We start from the raw sequence: 26,083 nt of genomic DNA, 5'->3' as shown, positions 1-26,083 counted from the left end.
ATGCATAATTTTAACCCTGCCTTGTCACTTAACCTGTGACTATCCTCTTGTCCTCAACTGTTTTTCAATCGGGCTTCCCTGGTGGCTCAGTGATAAAGAATCCACCTGCCAATGCGAGAATCATGGGTTTGATCACTGATCCAGCAAGATCCCACATACCGTGGAACAACTAAAACCATCAATTGTTCAATACTCAGCCTTCTTTATGGTCCCACTCTCACACTCGTTGTGGGCTTTCCTGGTGGATCAGTGGTAAAGAATCCGACCTCCTATGCAGGAGATGCAGGTTCGATTCCTGGGTCAGGAAGATCCCCTGGGGAAGGAAATGGCAACCCACTCCAGTATTCTTACCCAGGAAATCCCATGGACAGAGGAGTCTGATAGGTTGCAGTCTATGGGGTCGCAAAAGAGTCAGACACAACTTAGCAACTAGACTCACACTCTTACATGACTACGGGAAAAATCATAGCTTTGACAATACAAACCTTTGTCTGCAAAGTTACGTCTCTGCTTTTTAACATGCTGTCTAGGTTTGTCTAATGAGCAAGTGTCTTTTAATTTCATGGCTGCAGTCACCATCTGCAGTGATTTTGGAGCCCAAGAAAATAAAATCTGACATTGTTTCCACTCTTCCACAGCTATTTGCCATGAAGTGATGGAACTAGATGCCATGATCTTGGTTTTTTGAAAGCTGCATTTTAAGCCAGCTTTTTCGCTCTCCTCTTTCACCCTAATCAAGAGGCTCTTTAGTTCCTCTTCGTTTTGTGTCATTAGAGTGGTGTATCATCTGCGTATCTGAGGTTGTTGATATTTCTCCTGGCAATCTTGATTTCAGCTTGTGATTCATCCAGCCTGGCATTTCACATGATGTACTCTGCATATAAGTTAAATAAGCAGGGTGACAATATACAGCTTTGACGTACTCCTTTCCCAATTCTGAACCAGTCCGTTGTTCCATGTCCAGTTCTAACTGTTGCTTCTTGACCTGCATACAGGTTTCTCAGAAAACAGGTAAGGTGGTTTAGTATTTCCATTTCTTTAAGAATTTTCCAGAGCTTGCTGTGATCCACACAGTCAAAGGCTTTGGCGTAGTCAATGAAGCAGACGTTTTTCTGGAATTCCCTTGCTTTTTCTATGATCCAATGGATGTTGGTAACTTGATCTCTGGTTCCTCTGCCTTTTCTAAATACAGCTTGAGCATCTGGAAGTTCTTGATTCATATACTGCTGAAGCCTATTTGAAGGATTTTGAGCATTACTTTGACAGCATGTGAAATGAGCACAATTGTACAGTAGTTTGAACATTCTTTGGCATTCCCCTTCTTTGGGATTGGAATGAAAGCTGACCTTTTCCAGTCCTGTGGCTACTGATGAGTTTTCCAAATTTGTTGGCATACTCAGTGAAGCACTTTAACAGTATCATCTTTTAGGATTTTAAATAGCTCAGCTGGGATTCCATCACCTCCACTAGTTCTGTTTGTAGTAATGTTTCCTAAGGCCCACTTGACTTCAAGCCCAGGATGTCTGGGTCTAGGTGAGTGACCACACCATCATGGTTATCCGTCATTAAGACCTTTTTTTATAGTTCTTCTGTGTATTCTTGCCACCTCTTTTTAATCTCTTCTGCTTCTGGTAGGTCCTTGCCATTTCTGTCCTTTACTGTGCCCATCTTTCCATGAAATGTTCATCATATTTATGGAGTATTAATCATAAGAAAATACTATAAAACAAAAGTTTCCCAGCATTAAAGTAGATCAGAGGAACATTCCATAATCAATTCATTTCTCATTTCTTAAATGGAAATTTGCTTGTAATTCAAGTTATATTTTAGCCTATTTCCTTACTCTTTCTGCCACTATATGCTTTAAGACACTTTAAAAAGTAACTTAGGAATTAAATACTTTAAAAAGACCTTTATAATGCAAATAATAAGCAAATATCTCTGATGACAGAGATATTTGAATCACTGTTCTATAATGACCCAAAAGTTAACAGACAGAAGTTATATATCTTTATTAAACTGACACAACTCAAAAATCACTTTAACTCAGTGACCAAAGACAATATTTAACGTATTTAACACCAAATACAAAAACCACCACTTGTTCTATCATAGTAAGATTAAATCTAAGACTCCCAAATAAAATTTATAAAAGGATTCCCTTAATCATTTTTAAATTTTAAAATGCACAGATCTCCAGGCCCTTAACCAGGCAGTAATACCTTAGCAAAAGGATGCAGCCAGTAGGCTGCTTCCCTTTAATCTGCCTTAGACCAAGTGTTAATGAGATCAAGGTCAAAAGTTCAGTCAGGAATGGGCCAGGTAAGTTTGTCAAGTGTAACTCTTAGTAGTCACAGAGGACATCCCCTAGCTCTTGTAAATCCATAAAAAAATTGTGTATGTCATTCATTATCACTAATAGTATAAATAACTTCACAAACTATGAATTGTAAGTCAGAGGCATTTTTGTGTAAAAGATCACTTGTATAAAAATTCTATTTGGTAGCAATACTTAAATTTTTCAAGAGTTTTAAGTTGCTGTTGCTGCTGCGGTCATTGGAGGCTTAATAGTGAGCTAAAGCTTGGGACAGTGGCCCAGAACAGTTATTTTAAAAAAATGAAAGAAAATGGAAGAATAAGATAAAGGAATTCCTTTTAAAATCCTCAATTAAACTTGTAATTGCATTGCATCACCGTGGCCTCTTCATATATACAAACACAGAATGGCCCAAATGTAACCAGCCCAATATCATATAAGGCACATTTCAAAGGATCTCAGAACAGAAAATTGAAATAGAAAATACTACATAAGGTTGTTTTGGTGATCATTAGAAAAGCCAAGGCATGGATTCAGATAACCCAAAATAATTTTTTGCCATAAACACTGGCTTAAAATGACCATGAAATAAAGCAGAACAATAAATTATAGTGCTGGTAATCTTCTAAAACTAGACGTTCTTAAATTAGCATAGGCCACATCAATGGGATCCTGGGGCCTCTTGGAGGTGCTTTGGGGTTCCATAAATGTTTGGCTTGCATTCCATTTTCAAAGTATTCTTTATATTTAAAAAGCTATGACAGTGTCTCTGTCACATTTATTAATGTGTAATGAAAAACAGCATACATAATCAACTGTGTTCAAAACCATATGCAAACCCATCAGTTAAGCTGCCAGGCCACCTTGATTTTATGCAGACTTCGGAATGAAGCTTCTCCAGCCAGCTCTTTCCACATATTTCAACTTCTTATAAACATGTCACTGATTAGGAAGGCTGCAGTTCTGCACTGAACTTTTTAAAAATTCAAGTTTGCACATGAATGCTCATAAAAAACTATACCTAAGAAAGGAAGCTGTCTGTGGAAAACGGGACTTTCTCACTAGTGTGCAATTAAAACATGAAAATAAGTAAGAAGAATCCATAATCCAACTCCAAATTTAAGTGACCATGCTCTCAATTTAGAAGAAATCTGCACTTTTTGAAACAAATGTATTTTGATACATTTTTCTCACTATGAAGACAAAAAAATTCAATAATTGAAACAGAAAAAAGTCTGAATAGCCAGGTAATTTCTAGATTGTGAATTTTTTTCTACACAGTAACCATCAATTGGGTCAAATGATTCTAAAATCTCTATGGCCATTGTTTCTATAATGCTACAAATTTTACAATTCCTTTCATATAGCAATCACATAAATCTTTTTAAACTTGATTTTGAAATGGAAAATAAGTGTCCTCAGTCAATTGTTTTTTTCACTTTCCTCTAATAATCCAATTGCATTCGTTTATTTATGCTATTACGATTTATAAGCCTTCCTTTGCAGGATGGCATTGTTTTCAAATTTCCAAACTGATAGCAAAGAAAACATTATATTTAACTTAAACAATGTCTGTGTCACATTTATTAAAATACCTGAATCTGGAAAAGCTGTCTTTCGAAGATTCAGAGGAAAAATTATAACATTAAATTATCTAGAAAGTAATACCCATTCAGTGAACCTAAGGCACTCTTCCTCAAACTTCTCCACTGAAAACATCCATAACACCACAAAATACCATGGATTCCCATACTCTGATAATATAGTCTTAAGTAAAACAAGAATACAAAACTTCTTTGTAGTACTTTCTCTTAAAAATCCTTGTGAATTTTGCTTTATCTCATAATACTCATTTTTATTAAAAAAAAATTTTATAGGCTTTCCCTGTAAAAATCTTTAAGTAAAACTCAAACTCCAGGAAGATGTACTAGTTTCATCCCAAGTCTTTCAGTAGCTACGTGACATAATGCAGTGGCCTCTAACACCCCAGTACAAAGAAGGATGGTCCAAAGTTTAATGTACTCTAATGCATTTCCATTTGTAGTAATTAAAACACAATTCTTCTAGTCTATTAAACAGCGGAATTTATTCTGCCTTGAATTAATAACTTACATTTTCATGCTTCATATGTTTAAGTAACCGCAGTTCTCTGTAGGTCCTTTTGGCATGAATAATGGACTGAAATGGTCTGGATAGCTTCTTCACTGCGACACGTAACCCAGTTTTTGTGTCAAAAGCAGCACTAAGGAAAAAAAAAAAGCCATAAAAAATTCATCATTAAATGTTCTCTAAATATATCAAAATTAGTATTTATAAGGCTATTTCACTTCTAAATTAAATGGGCTTATAATAAAATACAAAATAACTATGAAAATAAAACTTAAAATGATCTATAATCCCACTATGCAAAGTAATCTGTTAATCATTTTTGGTGTTTCCTTCTTATCTTTTTTTTCTATGTATCTAAATCAATCATCAGCAGACTTTCTCCGTGAAGGGCTAGCGAGTAACTATTTAAAACTTTGTGAGGCGTAGGGTCTCTGTCTCAACAACTCAACTCCATGGTTGGAACTGGAAAGCAGCAGATAATAAATTTTTAAATGGATGTGGCTGTGTCCCAATAACACAAAAATAGGCAGCCACCTGATCTAGATGAGCCAATAGATTGGGACAAAGAGCTGGATTCCGTCCATCTCCTTGGCCGAGGCCTCACTGTCTCTTTGCCACCAAATGCTGCCTGATCAGAGACCTTGGAAACCACCATGTTTTCAGGACAGTGAGTTGGCATAAAAATTTCTTTATGAAATACAAAATATTTGTCACTTTCTAGAAGCTCAGGTAACAGTCAGGAATAAGTTAACATATCTCTGACCACAGGGAATAGGGGGAGAGGGGAAGAGCAGAATAATAAAATAAATTTCAAATAGTGATGAATGCTATGACTAAATAAAACAGAATAATGGGATAAAGAGTGACAGAAAGCTGGTGGAGCCAGGCTACATTAGCTATGATGTTGGAGGAAGTACATTTGAGCTGAGGGAAGTGAATGATAAGTAGCAACCGTGTAAAGATATAGGGGAAAAGTGCCTCAAGCAGAAAAATATTATTAATGTTTACTGAGTCTTTATTATCATTCCCCCCATTTACAGATAAGGAAAGTGAAGCACAGAGAGCTTAAATAACTTGCCCACAATCACAGATCTAGAAGGTAACAGTGCAGGAAGTCTGGACCCAGAGCTCACGCTATCAACCGCTTTGCTGTGCTGCCTCTCAGAAGAGCAAGGGCTTGCTGGAGTGACAGGAGAAACACAGCCTGTGTAGGCAGAGCATGGGGAGCATGGGGAGCTTGGAAAAGAGTAAGGTCAGAGATACAGGCAAAGGCTACACCACACAGGACAGCTAGAGCAAGAAACATGATGTGTATTTTAATTATTTTCAGAGATTGTACAGGCTAATTCCATCATGTCTCACTCTCCTGTTTACCTCAATCTTTAATCTGCACATTCAAGACTTTCTGATTATCTCTTCTCACCAAACTCTCTTTCCCGTATGACTGTGTACTGGCTCCAGAAGTTCCCCTCCCTTCACTCCCAAATGCTTACACCATGTCCCTGCCTTTCAACTCCCAGTGTTTAACAAACTCCGGTAAATCTTCAACTTCTGGACTTTTCCTCCATCTCCTTGCTTTAACTGGAACTAGGCTGTCCCTTGAAGACATCCCTTCTCTGACAGCCGTGCCCTGGAGGGGACTCTCGTACCCTAGGTGCCTCACGGCTAGCAGGTGGGGTGGGTTCTCCCTGCCAACTGTTTCCACTTCCAGACCATAACTTTCCCTCTGATTTACAAAAGCTCCTGCTCATGACCATCCTTCCCTCTCACTTGCTGTTATCCACCGACTTGGAATTTTCCATCACTCACCAAAAAGTTCCTATCTCAAAGTCCCTCTCCCCTCCCAACTTCTGTCATCATTCTTGGCAACTTCAGCATCCAGGTGGAGGGTACATGCAACTTCCTGGCCTCTTGGTTTCCTGGCCTCTCCAGGAAACTCCACCCTGTCCAAGATCATTCAAACTCCACCTCCATGGTCACACCCTGGGCCTCTATCACCAACAAAAGCGGCCCGCCTACAAAATGGTGAATGACATCGCAAACTTCCTATACCTTTTAGTTTGCTCCTATTAGCTTATTTGTATCCTGACTACAACAATTCATTGACTGTTCCTATCCTTCAGCCCTCCCGTCTTCATTTCCCTTCTTGCCTGCCTCAGACTGGATTCTCTTATAAACCCCCCTACCCCCTCTGATATACTCACTCAGATAAACTCTAACTTTGGATGATCTTAACTATTTATTCTCCTTGTTGAGAATCCAAAAACTGTGGTAGAAGAAAAAAGAATGCACAATCATACAGAATGGTTTCGTTCTTAATTTCTGACCTTAATCGCAAATAAGGCTCCCAATGCTGCCACTTTTTTACTCAGTCCATTTTTCTACTCAAACTCCATCTGACACCATCTCTCTCCTCAAACCTCCACTTACCCTCCTCCCTCAGGAGCTGCTCTTGCCTTCACTGAGAAGACAGAAAACATCAAAAGGGAGCTCCATCTGTCTGCCAGTACATCTACCTACATACCCATCTATACTTGGACCCGTCTTCTCTGCTTTCTCTCTTTCTGTGACTAAGGACACACTCCCTTTCTTACAAAAATCCAAGACCTCAATACATGCTTTGGTGCCATCCTCCCTCATATTCTCAACGAATCCACTCCTTCATTCCCTTCTTCTCTTTACTCTCATCTTCTCCTGGATCATTCTCATCAGTGTAAGTATGTGCGCTTATTTTTCATCCTCAACAAACAAAAAATTTCCCTTGAAACCTCCCCATTACAGTTAAAATTCCCCAGCAGTTCTCAAAGTGTGATTTCTAGACCAGCAGCATCAATGTCACCCAGGAACTTATAAAAAATGCAAATGCTCAGGTGACATCCCAGAACTACTGAACCAGAAACTCTGAATACTATTTTTTATCAAGCTAACCACATAATTCTAACACACAGTGAACTTTGAGGACCACTAATCTATACCTCGGCTACTCCATGGACCAGCAGCACTGCATTATCTTGGGTGGGGGGTGGTCTTTAGAAATGGAGATTCTCAGGCCCCAAAATTGAATCTCATTTTGACAAGATCTCCAAGTAATTCACACACATCTTATGGTTTGCAAAGCACTATTTCCTCTGCTTCCTTTCTTTCCTCAATCCACTCCACTGAAACCACTCTTCTCAGGTGGTTAATGATCTCTGTTACCAAACGGCCACTTTTCTGGATTAGCAACTGACATGGTTAACACTTGCCCTTTCTCTAAACAACTCCAATCTAGGGTCCCTGTCAGCACATTCTACTGGTTTTTTCTTTATAGTATTTATTTATTAATTTTTAAATATTTATGTATTACCTATTTGGCTGCACCAGGTCTTAGTTGGGGCACCTGGGATCTTTAGTTGTGGCATAAGAACTCTTAGTTATGGGATGTGGGATCTAGTTCCCTGACCAGGTGATCAAACAGGCCCCCTGCATTGGAAGTGTGAAGTCCTAGCCACTGGACCACCAGGGAAGTCGCTCTACTGGTTTTCCAGGACTTCCACAGTAGCTCCTTCTCTGTGGTTCCTCTACTCAAACCCTGGATGCTGGAGTTCTTTAGGACACAGTACCAGGCCCTCTTCTATGTTCTCCTAGATGTTCTCATCTATACCTATGACTTTAAATTAAATGCCATCTGCATATTGAAAACTCCCAAATCTATGTTTCCCACTGAAATCTCTTCTCAGAACCTGACCACCTACCTGGACAACTTAAATTTAGCCAAGTTCAGAACACCCAGAACTGTTCCTCTCCCTGCCTCCTTTATCTCAACAAATAGACTCTCCATTCAGTTGCTCAAGTTAGACATTTAAAGTGTCATCCTTTCTCCTTTTCCTCCAGCCTCCTGGTCCCATCCAAATCCATCAGAAAGTCTTGTGGTTTCCACCTCCAAGATACATTTCAAATTCAACTTCTCTTCATTTTCAGTGCTTCCATCCTAGTCCAAGTCACACTCATCAGCAGTTTGTCTTCCAATACTCATCTCCCTGCCTCCTGTTTTATTCCCTTATAAAGTCCTCTCCAGCTTCCCAGGTGGCTCAGTGGTAAATAAATAAATAAATAAATAAATAAAAATTCACCTGCTAACGCAGGAGGCGTGCTTTTGATCCCTGGGTCGGGAAGATTCCCTGGAGAAGGAAATGGCAACTCAGTCCAGCATTCTTGCCTGGGAAGTCCCATGGACAGAGGAGCCTGGTGGGCTATGGTCCATGGGGTTGGAGTCAGACACGACTGAGCACAAATACACAATGGACTCTCCGCCCCACCCCCATCTAATACAATCTTTTAAGTATATAAATTAGATGACACCACTCCCCTGCTTCAAATCCTTCAAGTAATTTCCTGGGCATATAAAATAAAATGCGCATTTCCTGTCACAACCTACGAGGCTCAGGCGACCTGACCACCAATGACCACTCGGGCCTGTTCCTATGCAACTCCCTCACCATGTTCTGAACAATGCTGACTGCTTTCAGTTCCTTCAACTCCTCACACAGGCTGTCCCTGGTCCCTGAGATGCTCTTCTCCCCCACTTTCAACTCTACTACCCCCACCCACCCCCGCCCCAGCTGAATCCTTACCCTTCAAGCACTGCCTTAAATGTATCTAAGAGATGTTTCTAAGAGCTACTACAACTCCTCAAGCAGTTATGCTCTGTCACAACCCCCTCCTCGTTTCCTTCCTTATCCTACATGAAGGGACAGGAGTCCTTTTTTCTCCCACTCCCCTTGTTCCTGCAAACCCAGGAAATAGGACCTTCTTCCTTCTTGGAAGTACCAAGGAAGTTTTACTCCTCTCGGCACCCCTCTCAGTTTCTTCTGAGATTAGAAAATGGCCATTGTGCCTGTGTGACCCATTCTCCTCAGCTCTCCATCTCAAAGTCTTGCCTGCCCACCTGTAGGCTGAGCACTTTCTCCCTCTCCTCTGCTGGGAAGCCTGTTGGTGCCTCCAGGAACAAGGAATGCCACAAGTTTCTAGCTGACCTGCCTGTGCCTGAATGTGCAAATTCAATTCACTGGGAAAGAAGAAGAGGCCCATTTGAGCTGCCTGTCCAGATCATTCTATCAGCTGTTCAATAATAAAGTACATATTTTCATCTCTATTTGTATCTCTATTTGACTTCTGTATCTATTCAGCAAAAGGAAGGCTAGGGTTAATCAGTACCCTGCAAACTTCAATAATCACAATTTATTACTGTATGTTTATCTACCATCCAGCAGAGTGGTTAAATAAGGACTGGGGCTTTGGTATTAAGACTACCTGAATTTTAATTCCACTTCTGCCAGTTAGAAGCTATATAACCTTGAGGAAGTTAATTAAATTCTCTCAGCCTCATATATAAAATGAGGATAATGTTTACATCTCATCTGTGGGATGTTTGTTAGGATTAAATGTGATAACTTTTGTAATAGGTTTAGAAAAGGGCCTGGTCCATGGTAAAGTTCAAATATTAGGCATAATGACGTTTGTCTTTTCCACTCATCATAAGCACCTTGTAGGCAGAAAGCGTCTTCTGTTTTAATCAGTACTGTATCACATAGGACTTAAGAGTAATGCCTGGCTCAGGGTCCAATTTGAATAAATGCTTAATGAAAATATATATATAAAAAAAGAAATATAAAAAACTTCAACTTTATCATTTGGCCCTCAATTCTTATAAGTTCAATAGCATCCAACAAGAAATTGATATTAATGTTAAAAGCTTACATTTATATTGAGTGTTTATTACTGTTAGGCACTGGTTTTAATTTTTACATGAGTGAACAACTGCATCACAACTTTATAAGAAGACATTATTAGTACTTCCATTTTACAGATGAGGGGTTGACTAAAGTGCCTACACAGACAGAAAATGGCAGAGCCGGGATTCAAATCCATGTGTGAGTTTCAAGCATGAACTCTTTAGCCACTATATCATAACAGAAAAGAAAGTTCAACTTAACTAACAGTTCAGTCCATTTAAAATATATTCTAATTGTATGGACTCTGTTTCTTTTCTAAAATGTGTCCTACTATTATTAATTGCATCTCATACGGAAAAAGTTTTCCTGGTGATTTTACATTGAACTTAGAATAATATTAAAGTATTTCATAAGAAATAACTTTCACTCAATATACATTACTTTATCAAGGGGAAGTTCTTAATCTCTAAAGTTATACTACTTCCTGTGACTCTAAAACACTAAAGTAGTCAGTGATGTGGTATCTCATAATTACCAAAATATCACTTCCTAGGTATTTACTGAAATTTCTCCTTCATGAGATTTTTTTGTGGATACAAAAGAAACATTAAACATAGTACCTGATATCATAGAACTTAACCATCTAACTACTGGGATGATGAAACATACATGAAAGCAGAGAATGCCCAATAATACAGTGTAACTATTACACTTTTTAAAAAGTGGGGTTTAAAAATATATAAATTGGGTTTAAAATATAAATATGCAACAAAAATAAAAACAAACAAAAAATATAAATAGGTAAGTTGGATTCAAAATACATAAATGTTCATTGCAGCTTGTTCACAAGAACAAAACTACAAACTACCATAATATCCAATACAGGAGAGTTTATCAACTATGGTATACATTACATGTACCATACACTGCAGCCATTAAACAAGACTCTTGTTATACTGCTGATGGGAAAGAGAACAAGTTTTAGAAGTGAAGGATTATCCCATCTTTGGGGAAAAAATGTAAACTCATTCAGGTATATACACATAAGCAGAGAAGCAGTGTCTAATATACTCAAGATTTTAACACTTTTGCTTTTTAATATACATTTTTCTATCCTCTTTCTTTTTTTAATGAGCTTATATCTTTTAATAGGTTGTTCTAGACACATAAGTCATCTGTGCTTTTCTGTTACCCTAAAACAAACAAAAAGAGGCATACTTTCTAACTTTCATAAAACCACTACTGACAACTATATTTCCTTCAAATGATACTTACATGGCTATCCTCAAAGTATATAAATAAGTTTTACCCTCCTTATCTAAGCCATAAGCATTTTCCATTTTGCCAAACAATCATTTACCATAATTTCAAAAATATGTGAATCACAATCTACTCGTTGTCTTATTGATGGGCATTAGAGCTATTTCATTCATTCATACACACTAATAATATAAACACTACTACAATAGGCATATTTGCTCACATTGCTTCTTCCATAACTGCATAATTTCCTTAGAAGAGATTAATAATTTTTACTTCAAAGGACATATACTCCCACCTTTTAAAACATACTTTACCTACAAAAGGGAACAAACAGGAATTCTTCGGAGAAACTGCTCTCAGATTGTTAGTTAGTAATCCCATGGCCAAAGCTGCTAAAGCAAATGCATGTTCCATCCCTTCCTTCATCTCTTTAAGCATTTAACTTGCTTCAACCTAACCTGTTCTATCACTCATCAAAGCAATATTCAAAGAAAGAGGAAACTACATTTTTCATCCTAAATTGAACACTGTAACTGCCCAAAGAAAAAATTCTTAATAATTTTTAAAAAATCACCTGATAAAATCAATTGAATACTCAGAGAAGAAATTCAAATTATTGAATAGCTGATCATGCCACATATTATTTGGGAAATATTTCATTTAATCCTTATAATAACTTTGTGAGATCATTTACTTCCAAAAGAAGAAACTAATGGTCATAAATATTAACAACTCACTGAAGGGTATATAACTCATTTGCAGTGAGATTCAAATTCAGATCTAATTTTCAACGATTTTTTCCAGGATGTCAAGCTTTCTGAGATAAGGACAACCCCAGCTACTGGCTTTGCCTTTATTATTATACTTACTTGTATTATAGTTGGGAAGGTTCTTCTTAATCACATTTTAAAAACTGTAACTATAAATAAAACCATGTTTTCATGAACAACATCATAAAATGGAATTATCTTTATGAAGATCAGGTTCTCCAAACTAAAATCCAGGACACATTGCTCAATAAGTTTTTTCCCCAATTGTAAAGTCATAAAATCCTACAATTAATTCATGCTGTATAAAAAACAATTACTACAGTAAAAAAAAAAAGGGGGGAGAAATATAAAATTCATTAAAAACCTTTATTATAAAGTGAGAATGCCATTGCCACTTATCTACCGTTGACTATGAATCTACTGCCTAGGACACAATAATATTCATTAAATAAAATTAAATGTTTTGTTATCCATTCATACTTGCCTCCCCCTCCCTGAAAAAAAAATTGGCTTACTAGCGTCTTAATATCCTAATTTTGTTTAATTTCTAAATTTACTTACATATACCTGGCTTTATTTTACAAGGGATTTAAAGTAGCCTAGAATGATATATATACAATTTGACATAACAGTACATGATTAGGGGAAAATAAACAAGATAAATAAGAAATTATGTATGGGTGAGGTTAGTGCAAATGCTTATCATGAGGTCCTTTTTAAATACCCGTTAGAGGTGGGCCCCAAATTTGGCTCTGAGCCCACTAAAGCCATCGCAACAAGAATACAACCAGTTAAAACATGAATCATAGGAACCATATAATAAAAACAATCCAGGTACTTGGAGAACTGAGGAGAGGCATAATTATTCCTGTAATAAAACCAGAGAAGAGTTCCTCCTGTGTATGTTTATGAAGAAGACACTGTATAATGTGGTAACAATGTTCTAATCAACATCCTTACACAATTCTAATAGTGGGTTTCAGATGGCTCTTCACTTAAGAGTATCCATCAGCAGAGACTGTCTCATAAGGTCAAAACACAGTTCATGAGCAAAGGCAGGGAGGGGAGGAGAAAACAGTATGGCATACTGCTCTCTGACAGACTCAATCCAAGAAGAAATCTCACGTGTTTCTAGAAAAATAGATAATAAGCTCCATACTCCTTAGACAATCTTCCAAAGATGACTTCCATCAACTGAGCTCTTGATAGGTAAAAAGACACAGGAACTTTGTGTTCATGCTCTATGACTGGAGCCTGGCTTTAAGAGTGTCTGCGTTACAAGATAAAGGCAGATCAATATGCCGAGTCAACTGGTACTGAAAGGGAGAGACAACCTCTTAGACGGTGAGAAGCTGTCTAAGCAGGACAACTGCCCACATCCACGGGGCATGAGAGCAGAAACAACTGTACCAAGACTTTCTCAGAAAACAATCTGGTTTTCCCCCAACAGAATGAAGAATGAGCAACACCTGCCAAGTATCTGAGTAATTTGTGGGAAGAACAATTTCTCTTAATGGTCGCAGACAACTTCTCTAATCCCTGAATGATGTTAAGGAAAAAGGAACTTTCAACAATGGTTAAGAAGACAACACAATTTTACTCATTTTTGGAAGTAAAGATAAATATTTATATTAAAATCTGTTGTTGTTGTTGTTTAGTCACTAAGTTGTGTCTGACTCTTTAGTGATACCATGGACTGTAGGCCACCAGGCTCCTCCTCCCTCCATGGGATTTCCCAGGCAAGAATACTGGAGTGGGTTGCCATTTCCTTCTCCAATTAAAATCTGTAGTTACACTGAATTAACAAATTCTCATTAATACACTAATTGAAATATCTACTTGAGAAATAATTTGCAAAGAGATAACATCACCATATAATTTAAGGTTCTTTTCCAACTGAATCCAGGTTAATTAATGAGTTTTCAAAATGCGTCTTCTAAATAACTAAGAATTCAGATAACTTTGAACTTTCTCTTTACCTGTTATACTCGACACAAATTTCAACAAACACCATACTGGAAATATTTCTTTCGACACACTCTCTCGACTACACACATATCCCTGGTGGCTCAGACGGTAAAGCGTCTGCCTACAATGCAGAAGACCCAGGTTCGATCCCCGAGTCGGGAAGATTCCCCTGGAGAAGGAAACGGCAACCCACTCCAGTACTCTTGCCTGGAAAATCCCATGGACAGAGAAGCCTGGTAGGCTACAGTCCATGGGGTCGCAAACAGTCGGACACGACTGAGCGACTTCATTCTCTCTACTACAGAAATCTAGTTGTTCTTTCTTCTAAATTCAGACAAGTGTGCAAATATCACTGTACTTTTGATGCTGATGCTCTGCCCTTCCATTTTGGAAATAATGTCATGAAACTAAAGGCTACTTTGTGCAAAAACTGAAGTTTTTCATTTGAGAACTTCAAAAAATATTCTTCAGAATAGCAAGGGATTTAAAACTGACTTTAAAAACTTAACAACTGAAACACTGTCAGCTCTCTTTTAATATCTACTCTCAAATGTCTTCCTAACACTCTGATTTTTAAAATAAGTCACAGAATGATCTACTTGCACTATATACAGTATTTTTAAATGGACTTCAGCTTCTTACAATTACACTTTTAGATTGATTAGGAAAAAATCAGATGTTATTAATACAGCTGTTACAAGTACGTGCAATATGACCAATCCCCAGTTTTTTGGTTTCTAAAAACTTCCTCTCAGAGACTTAAAACACAAACGACATATGAAAACTCTTATCAATAGATATACAGCCCAGAATGGGAAAAAGTTATATAAATGATCACTTACCTTGCCTTGCAGACTTTACAGTTCAAAAACTTTTAGGCAAATTCAGTATTTTCATGAAAATCTCACTCAGACAGGAAAATATATTTGTGATAGGATTTATTAGGGACATTAGCCATAGAGTTGGCACTCAGGGAATGGTAACATATATGCTAATACTTGCCATTTCTAATCTGGTCCAATTCCTCCAGCAAAAGCTTCTAAACTATTGGAACAAAAATTTTTTCACAACTGCTTCAACTTCTACTAAGCTGATGAAAAGAAGTGAAGTGAAATGAAGTGAAAATCGCTCAGTAGTGTCTGACTCTTTGCAACCCCATGGACTATACAGTCCATGGAATTCTCCAGGCCAGAATACTGGAAGGGGTAGCCTTTCCATTCTCCAGAGGATCTTCCCAACACAGGGGTCGAACCAGGGTCTCCAGCATTGCAGGTGGATTCTTTACCAAGCTGATGAAAACCAACAGTCAAATAATATAGAAATTCACTTAGGCATGCAATCTACAAATCCCAAACCATTTGCGATTAAAATGTATTTAATCTTCATTTGCTGAAAGCTCCGTTTGAAAAAGAGTAATTCTATATTTCTTCACTGAAGCTTTAAAAGCTCTGTGGTGTCAATTAATATAAATCTCTGACTGCAAATGTGAAGTATATATCTGCAATAGTTATCCCACATTAAATGCAAAAATATACATGGATTATTTTACTTCTTTTATTGGGGATTATTTTCCAAAGTCTTGTTAGAATGTTGCCACCAAGGGTATGTATCTTCTCTACTTTTACATGTTTGAAAATTTCAATAATACAAGTTTTGTAAGTTGTCATTAAATAATTTTTAACTCCTTTCGAGAAAATCTGAAATATTAAATAGACATCATATATTACATTGTAACTATCAGCTATTACCATCAATCAACTTTGCCTTGCTGCTACAATTAAAAGTCTTTGCAATAATAGTGTTCATACGTTTCACATCCAGAAAAACACCCTACAAACATATGCTATGAACACGACTAGAGATGCACATAACAGGCATTAACATGACTTCACAACTTTCAGGTTTTGCTATTTCTGTGACTCTCATATTAAATATATATTTTTACAGTAACACAAGAGTATTAATTATCTATTACTAGATAATAAATTATCCCCAATTTTAGTGGCTTAAACAAGATTAGTATTTCAGTTTCTGTGAGTCAGGAATTCAGCAGCAGCTTACTGAGGTAGTTCTGGCTCATGGTCCCTCCTGAAGCTGCTGCCAAGATGCTGGCCACTGAAAGAGTCATCTGAAGGCTTGACTGAGGCTGGAGTATCCACTCCCAAGATGGTTCACTCAGTACAAGCAGGCCTTAGTTCTTTGCAATGTGGACCTCTCCACAGGGCTGCTCCAGTGTCTTCTCAACAGAGCAGCTGGCTTCCCTAAAGCAGTGGTTCTCAATAGAGGTCCCTCAGGAGACATCTCACAGTGTTTAAGACAACCGGGGGTGTCTGGGGGGGATGAGAGGGCGATGCTTTTAGAATCTAGAGGGTAGAAGTCAGGGATACTGTTACATATCCTTCACAACAAAGAATTTTCTGACCCCAAATACCAATAAATTAAAAGACGCTTACTCCTTGGAAGGCAAGTTATGACCAACCTAGACAGCATATTAAAAAGCAGAGACATTACTTTGTCAACAAAGGTCCATTTAGTCAAGGCTATGGTTTTTCCAGTGGTCATGTATGGATGTGAGAGTTGGACTATAGAGAAAGCTGAGTGCCGAAGAATTGATTCTTTTGAACTGTGGTGTTGGAGAAGACTCTGGAGAGTCCCTTGGACTGCAAGGAGATCCAACCAGTCCATCCTAAAGGAGATCAGTCCTGGGTGTTCACTGGAAGGACTGATGTTGAAGCTGAAACTCCAATACTTTGGCCACCTGATGCGAAGAGCTGACTCATTTGAAAAGACCCTGATGCTGGGAAAGATTGAAGGCAGGAGAAGAAGGTAATGACAGAGGATGAGATGGTTGGATGGCATCACTGACTCAATGGACATGGGTTTGTGTGGACTCCGGGAGTTAGTGATGGACAGAGAGGCCTGGCATGTTGCGGTTAATGGGGTCGCAGAGTCGGACACGACTGAGTGACTGAACTGAACTGAACTGAAATACCAATAGTACTGAGGTTGAGAAACTGCCCCAGAGCATATGATCTCAAAGGAAGACCAAGGCAGGAGTCACAGTGTCTTTTATGACCTACCCTCAGAAGTCACACTCCATCATTTCTACCACATTGTATACTTTAGAAACGTGAGTCACTAAATAACCGCCTTCACACAAGGGGAGGAGATTTAAGTACCACTCCTTTGAAGCAGGAGTATCAAATATTTTTATATCATTACACTTAGCAACTTGATTTTTTAAGTGAAAATACTGGAAAATATCTTGCTTACTTTTGCTAATACCGTGTAAGTACTTTTTATTGTTACAGAAAAAAAAAAATCACCAAAATTCCACTTAACAAAGCTGTTTGCATCTCAGTGAATGGTCTCTGTAGTCTTTCAATGATTTGATCTCAAAAAATTCTGCTAAGCATTAAACATAGGCAGTCTGATATAGAGAAAAGTAAACTAGTAGTAAAAAGATTTCAGTTCTAGTTTTGGTTCTAGAACTTCCTAGCAGATGATCGTGGCCAAAGCGTCTATGAGTCTGCTTCCAAGTCAATAAAATGGGGGTGTCACTAGCCTTGCTTATCTTACAATGCTGTTTTGAGGCTCACATAAGATAATTATGTATGAACTATAACTTTATGAACAATAAAAGACAGGTAGTAAATGTTCCAAATGGATATGAATGTGTTACTATATACGAGTTTCATGATCAGCTTTCAGCATGGGGTTTATCATATAGCAAATTCTCAATATGTATTTTTAGATCTCTTACTCTGAAATTTGAGGTTGAGTATATTTCTGAAGTAACAGTAAGATAGAGCAGTTATTAAAACATAACCAAGGGTTCAAATCCTTGATCATTTGTTATTATGCTATGGAAAACTAAAATATCATTTCTACAAGTTAAAATGCACATTTACTCAGCAGTTAACAGATAGAATCTAAGAATTACTACAACCAGCAATATAATGCACCAAATTCTTTAGAGACTGAACTGAAAGAAAACCAAGGTGTTACTTTATATATTTGTTTCCCAATTTAGACTTTAAAGGAGAGCAGAAGCTATAATGTATTTATCTGTTTATCCTTAAGAACATAATGCAAGATTAGTAAATAAATACCAAAGATCCTGACCTCAAGGAATTAAGAAGTCCAACTGGGGAGTCAGGTTGAACAGAAACACACATAAATTACTAAAGACTTTTACAAAGCAACATATTTGCTTCCTGCAATCCATTCTGTAACACTCTAATCAGATCAATTTTAAAATACTTCCCCTCCTACTTTACAACTCAAGAAATGATAGCTAGCTCTCCACTGCCTAGAAAAATGCAATTGCTTTAATCCTACTCCAGACCTAATTATTTCTGGAGGCAGGACCCAAGCATCTGTATGTTTAAAGGCTCCACAAGTGATTCTGAAGCACAAACAGAATGAAAACCAGAGGTGGGTTCACCCTATCTGAGATTTCCTCTTGTCAGGCTAGTCCATCTCATACCTCTCATTTTCTTAGTTACGTTTTCTCCTGTTATCTAAACACGTTCCCTTTCTAGAAATGTTCCAAATACTACCCATCCTTCAAAATAATCCTCAAATCCTTCTTCCTCCATGAAACATTCTAGCTACTATAGCCCACTGGACCTCCAAATCTCTGTATACATCAATACTTAAAAAAAAAATCTTATTCATTTATGTATTTGTGCCAGATCTTCATCACTGCTCGGGCTTTTTCTCTAGCTGCAGCAGGTGGGGGCTACTCTCTGGCTGTGGGGCATGAGCATCAGAAGGCAGCACACGGGCTGAGTATTTACAGCTTCCAGGCTCTAGAGCACCAGCTCAGTGGTCGTGGCACATGGGCTTAGTTGCTCCACAGCATGTAGATTTTACCAGGTAAGGGATCAAATCTGTGTCTCCTACATTGGCAAGCAGATTCTTTACCACTGAGACACCAGGAAAGCCATATATATATATATATACACACACACCTTTCAGTGTATAAAAAAAACAGATACAACGCATTAGTGAACATCTATATATATATAACATATTCACTAATCTGTCATATCTGTTTCTTTTATACACTGGAAGCCATTTAACACTGTCAGATGAATGCCGAACAGATTTTTTTCACTAAAACAAACCTAGATAAAACAAATACAAAAATACACATATTTCAAACTTCCAAAATTATGCTGCCTTAATACCTAGAGTTACAGAAATCTTTAGGAAATTGGCTCATTTCCTGACTGTAATTTTCATGACCACTGTCATTCAACAGTGTTAATGAAAAGCTTCCTTCAAATATTGGCTCCACATATCTAAGGCTGAACCATACAAGTTTATAACCTGAATCTAATCCTAAGGTAGTTAATAGCTCAGAGACTGTCCTCAAGAAGTATGTAGAAAAATAATCAGAGGGAGGCATGAAACATTACTTTTCAAAAGCCTTGAAATCCAAAGGGTTAGACATTCTTGACATTAGGTTTGGAAGTATAAACTTGGATGTACAGTATATGAACAAGGCTATTGTTGAGACTGTGTTGGACAATGAATTCAAAAGGAATACACACAGAAAATATAGTGTTTCCTTTTGCAGGTGGAAAGTTCAACTTAGCCTCTCAAGTTTTCACTCAGGGCCAATCAATCCAAACATACAGCATTTATACACAGTTCTCAACCAAAGGTGATTTTGCTCCCAGATTATATGTGGCAATGTCTAGAAACACTTTTGGTTGTCACATCGGGGCTCCAACTGGCATCTAGTGTGTAGGGATACAGGGATGCTGTTAAATATCCTACAATGCACGAGACAGTCCCCACAACAACAAAAGTATCGACCCAAGATGTCAACAGGATGAGTAATCCCAGTGTTACACTGTATTTGGGAATGTAAACACAGCTTGATAGACGCTCACAATAGTTATTATCTATTCTCTTAACTTGCTATTTTTTCCCCTTTTGTATCAATATCATTTAATTTATTGAGACTGCTAATTTCAAAGTAGATGATTCAAAGCATAAGTCATTTAGGACACTAACCTAGGAATCAGAAACTGAAGCAAGTCAAACTTGTAATGTCAGGTGAGGAAATTATTAAACTTCTAGCAACGTAAGATACCAACACCAATATTTCACTTCAATTTAATATTAACATCACTGTGGAGTCATATTTTACAATAACAAATGAGAAAGATAACTGAGATTTTCACCAGCATTTGGTAGCCTGGAGAAGAAAACATAAATAGAAACTTATTATTCAAAAGTCTAAGTTCAAGAAGGTTCAAGCTACCTAACAATCCTATGTGAGGGATTTGACAGAAAAGAGGAAAAAGAAATTGCTACTAGGGATATTAAGGATAAAGCAATTATTCATGAGAATCAAGTTATATTTACCACAAGGATAAGGAAATGTAAGAATGAAGAGTTCAGAAAATAGTGCATAAACCAGACACTTCAACTTAACTGTCACTGGACAGACTTGGGGCATCACATCTGGTCCCATCACTTCATGGCAGATAGAAAGAGAAAAAGCGGAAGCAGTGACAGACTTTATTTTCTTGGGCTCCAAAATCAGTGTGGACGGTGACTGCAGCCATGAAATTAAAAGATGCTTGCTCTCTGGTAGGAAAGCTAAGACAAACCTAGACAGTATATTAAAAAGCACAGAGATTACTTTGTCAACAAAGGTCCATATAGTCAAAGTTATCGTTTTTCCAGGAGTCATGGACAGATGTGAGAGTTGGACCATAAAGAAGGCTGAGCACTGAAGAACTGATGCTTTCTAACTGTGGTGCCGGAGAAGACTCTTTCGAGTCCCTTGGACAGCAAGGAGATCAAACCAGTCCATCCTAAAGAAATCAACCCTGAATATTCATTGGAAGGACTGATGCTGAAGCTGAGGCTCCAATACTTTGGCCACCTGATGCAAAGAGCCAATGCACTGGAAAAGATCCTGATGCTGGGAAAGATTGAAAGTAAAAGGAGAAGAGGGTGGCATAGGATGAGATGGTTAAACAGCATCACCAACTCAATGGACATGAATTTGAGCAAACTCCGGGAAATAGTGGAGGACAGGGGAGCCTGGTGTGCTGCAGTCCATGGGGTCGCAAAGAGTCGGACACAACTTAGCGACTGAACAACAGCAAACAATCTGCGGGTGTGAAGGTCAGAGACACTACCCCATGTGGAATTACAGAGCTGCATTAAGTATCTAGACCCTGGAGAAGAAAATGGCAACCTACTCCAGTATTCTTGCCAGGAAAATCCCAAGGACAGAGAAGCCTGGTGGGCTGCAGTCTATGGGGTCACAAAGAGTTGGACATGCCTGAGTGACTGAGCATGCATGCACCTAAGTGTCTAGAGGACTCTTACCCTCATTGTCCCTTTCTTCCCCTAAGACACAGCCTTCCTGAGGCCTCAGCAGATCAAAAGAAGAAGTTCTAACCTCTTGTGGGCACATGCTGATGTCATCACTTTCTAGTTCTGAATCAGACGGAAAGGTCTCTGACAGAGATTTCAAACACAAACCTTTGCAAAAAAGTTGCCCTTGATGTACAAAAGTTACCAGAATGTCGCTAGATTCAAGAGAAACACAGAAAAATCTAAAAGAAGATTTCAAGATAAGCATTAGAAATAGAAAAGTAGATTTGAGATGGCAATTAAAGCTGAAAGAATGCAGAAAAGAAAAGCTACAAAGGACTTTCAAAAGTAATCTCTAAGAAATCAACACAAATGTGCCCCTTCCAACTGCTGTTTTCAAAAGCAGGAACCCTTTCTGCTTTTTTGTTTTTTTCAATCTTTATAAACAGAACACCTCCAACAGTGCTTTAGCACTAGCCAAACTAAATTAATGAAGTTAAGAAAGCAAAGAAGAAATTGGTGTGGGTTTTTTTCATGATTTTTTTTGTGGTATAATGATGTGCGATGCCTATATTCTGGCCCTTAAGGTTGGGAAAGCAACAGATGGATACTTGTGGGTAGACTGACACTAAGACACAGACACGCACGTATCTTCCTTGTGTCCCAGGCACAGTGACAATGTCACCAAGGCCTAAGAGGAGAAGGTTTTGACGAAGACAAGGAAATCTGTAACATCATTCAAAGCAACAGGAGCCAACATGCTCAGGGTATAAAGTTACTCAGACAGGCTTAGACAAAATAAACATTTGTTCTATTACCTTTTTGTTATGTTGTCATGGGAATCTGTGTTTAGGAATACTTATTTTCTGCAACTAGATGATAGAGCAGTAAAAGGGGGATGGCTTTCATAAGAGAGAGAAACTTTTATCTGTAAAGACAGAAAAGAAAATAAATAAATCCTACGGGTTTTTAATGGGGCCACATGTGTAGAACCTTTCAATCCATAAGATTTATTCAAGTTAACAGAGAACTTCATTGGGGGCTCGGAGCCAAAACATTGTTAACAGGTAATAATAATCCAACAGCTACCAAAATTATTGTAATAGGGGAAAGCAGAGGAATGTAAAGCAGATACATGGCCAAATAAAATAGAAAATAAATGAGATCTTAAGAGCTGAAAGAAGGTAAAAATGACTTTTTAAAAAATAACCCAATAGTAAGAAAAAACCTAGAAGCCCAAACAAGTTAGAAAACATTCAACCTGCCAGCAGGCTAATCTTCTTTTGTCACCAGAAGTTTAGAGCTAATCTCTTTGCTCCCTTCCTTTTGGCAACAGAAACCTGAAAAGTGAAGTAAGCTTCACGTGTTATTTAAAGAGCTGGACCAGCATACCCTGAATTTCTAGGGCCCACCAAAAGTACTGGCTTGGGGACACTGAGCCTTCTGGAATGAGCATGGGTCATGGCTGCGCACCAATTCATATGACTCCCCCACTTTGCCCTAAAGTACTTCTGAATGGGTAAGAAACAGAAATGAAAAAGCAGGGACCCCAGTGCAGAGTGAGCTCGGAGAATAGGGCCTTCGCATGTGGTGATCCCTCAGCATGGAATGTTCTTCCTTCCCACTCAAGTCCAACCAGTGTCCATCACTTACTTCCTTCAGGTCTTTGCTCAGCTGTCACTCAATCCCTGAGGCCTAACCTGCTTAAAGGTGCAACAGCTATCCCAGTACTCTCTCCCCTTTCCTTACTTTATTTTCCCCAGAGTGCTTATCACCTGACATGCTATAAATCTTAATTACTTATTTACTGTCTACCTCTGTCCCCCTTCCCCTTAGCCTAGTTTCTTATAGGCAGAAATTTTCATCTGTTTTGCTCACACTCCATCTCTAGCACCTAAAAAGTGACCCCCACACACACACACAGCAGGTGTTCAAGTATCAGTATAACACACAAGAGTCCTTTCTTCAGGGATATGAGCATGAACCCATCCTCCTCCGTCTTTAACTCCACAACCATACACCCTATAAGACCCCAAAGTTGAGACCTATCCATCTGTCCAAGGCCAAAACTTAGGTGTCATTCTGGACTCCTCTCTCTTCTGTACTTTTTTCTCCCCAACATTCAGCCTAGGAGCCAAGTATGTCAGAACCCAGGATCTATTGTCAAAAGTGCAGAATCTACAAACCACCACCTACTTCTTCCCTAGAATAAATTATTTAAAGGCTAAAATGCAGGGAAATTGGTTAACTTTATAAAATCTTAACACACACATATTTATGGAAACACTATGCAAAGACAACTACTTCTAATATTAAAAGCTTCATTTACTTAAACAAACTAACAAAAACTTCAGGTTTAGAAGTTCTGTTTTCATTTGTTCTGAAGAAACACATGAATCACTTCCAAGTACATGACAACCATGAAAAGATTTCTAGGTTTCAGAGCCAAGGGAACCTACTTCATAACAAGGTGTTTGTTTGTTTGTTTGTTTTGAGCTCTACAGTAAGTACACCTCTTGGATAGGAAAAAATCAATACCAAATTCACAGCAAAGAGCAAAAATCCAAGTTATTTTTCAAAGGCCCAGAGAAGCAGTTATTTCTATTTATATACTATACTTACATAACAGAAACATGTACAGATAGTCTCAACTTTCCAAAATGTGCACTGAAGAATTTCAAACCAAAGGGATTCATAAACTCAGGAATTAAATATTTGCACTGATAATTCTTTAGGAACTGGTCTATCAATTCTAAGGAAGAGATGTGACTTTAATAAGTCATACCTCAGGTTAGCCAGGCTTACACTGGTGGGATTGGTTAGTCATAGCTCTTCTATTTCAAATGACCCAGCAACCCCTTTCTTCTCCAAAGGAGGGTGGGGAGAGGCAAACAGCACCAGAGAAGGTGCCACCAGACAATCTTAGCAGCCTGTCCTTAGCAGCATAGGAAAGGAGAATTCTGAAGTGCTGAAATCCCAGAACCAAATTCAAAGTAGTAGTGTATACCATTCCTTTGATGAGTCCAGCTCCTCATCTATACAACTAGGTTAATAATACTAGCCTTCACAGAGCCAGTGAAAACTGAATAATGGTTTGAATGCAAATACATTATAAAGTATAAAATCCCATAAAAATGTTTGCTAATACCAAAGTGAGATATTAATAGATCTTTGAGGCTGAAGTAGAGGGAAATCAAAGGCAGAGTAGTCCTCAACATCAAGGAATGAAACTGGCAGAACTGAAAAGCAAGAGGTTCAGGATACCCTTATTTTCAAATGGGTGCCAGTGGAAAATGGGAATTTGACAAGCGATGACTTTATAGCCAACTTAACTGAACTCTTTCGTAAAAGTCTTTACATATCAATAATACAAATATTTTGCCATTGTGTTTATTATTGGTTGGTACTGGTAACATGCAGCCAATCACCTTGCTTTCGGTTACAAAGAAGAGCAAATGGAAAGAAAGATCATCATGGGTTTATTATTGCCACTAGAAAAATAAAGCGCTACCCCTCTCACTGATTAGGAGTCAGGAAAGTCACCTCTGCACACTCTATAATCACATTCTTTTATTTGTTTGTGCCCTGGCTCATGCTTTAAAAAAGCTAAAAAAAACCAAGATTTAAAATGATGAGTGGCTATTAATACTAAAAAACTTAGCTTCACTTAACTTTAATACATTTATTGTCACAAAGCATTTAGGAAGTTGGATTTGATCTCTTAGTAAATTTTGCCATTCTTTTACCAAAAGTTTTGGTATATACTTTATATACTGATGATAAATATAAACAGCACAGCACAGTGCCCAGAACATAGAAAGCAATCCATAAAACGCAGTTATTATTCACATCACACTATAAACCCTATCAGGGAATGAACTGTCTTTGTCTCAAGAAACCTAGCCTGTTATCTGGTCCATGCGTGCTAAGTCATTTCAGTCATGTCCGACTCTTTGCAACCCTATGGACTGTAGCCCACCAGGCTCCTCTGTCCACAAGGAGTCTTCAGGCAAGAATACTGGAGTGGGTTACCATTTCCTCCTCCACAGGATCTTCCCCACCCAGGGATCAAACTTGTGTCTCCTGCATTGGCAGGCGGGTTCTTTACCGTTAGCACCACCTGGGACGCCCCTAAAGGAGATGCGTGCATGCTAAGTTGCTGGTCCATAGTTGGTACTCAATAAATATTATTTAATAAATGATTAAATATGATTTAAGAATAATTCTCATCTCTCACCTGTTTTATGGTTACCACTGCCCCACCTCCTATAATCAAAGGCAAGAGTCTGGAAAACCCATATACCAGAGGAAAGGCATTTAAGTTCCTGTTTATATTTCCTTAAACTCACCACAAAGATCCTCCCCCACCCCTTTTGTCCCCAAACCACAAAATCAATGCTTTGCAACAACGTACTCTTGAACAATTTTGCTTCATTTCCCTTCACTGACAGCACACAAAGTTCCTTAAACTTTAGTTTAGTTCCCTTTACCCCTTAAGAAGGAAAGGCATATTTGTAAAACTCTAATACTCAAATTTCTATTCTGATTCCTTGATCTTTAGTTCATTATTAGTTATCACACTTGCTTTACTA

The 26,083-nt window shown here is 38.1% G+C and overlaps 1 protein-coding gene across 12 annotated transcripts in view; it reads right to left on the bottom strand.

Moving 5' to 3' along the window:
- The window catches only part of MAPK14 (mitogen-activated protein kinase 14), a 73,471-nt gene that overhangs the window by 44,294 nt on the left and 3,094 nt on the right, over nucleotides 1–26,083 (bottom strand). For 10 of the 12 annotated variants that reach the window (XR_014062104.1, XR_014062105.1, XR_014062102.1 and 7 more), the window contains one exon: nucleotides 4,430–4,559. Coding sequence is in view for 8 of the 12 variants with exons in the window: in XM_081520204.1 (XP_081376330.1) it covers nucleotides 4,430–4,559 (130 nt within the window). In the remaining 4 variants the exon portion in view is untranslated. Of the gene's footprint in view, nucleotides 1–485; nucleotides 1,720–4,429; nucleotides 4,560–26,083 lie in introns of all 12 variants that reach the window. The other 2 variants (XM_081520207.1, XM_081520208.1) reach the window with 1 other exon arrangement.

The sequence above is a fragment of the Giraffa tippelskirchi genome, chromosome 8 (assembly GCF_054371585.1).
Source record: "Giraffa tippelskirchi isolate mGirTip1 chromosome 8, T2T-mGirTip1v1.2.pri, whole genome shotgun sequence".
NCBI lineage: Eukaryota > Metazoa > Chordata > Mammalia > Artiodactyla > Giraffidae > Giraffa > Giraffa tippelskirchi.
The sequence above is the reverse complement of the archived record's forward strand: the minus strand, read 5'-3'. Positions and strand labels throughout refer to the sequence as shown.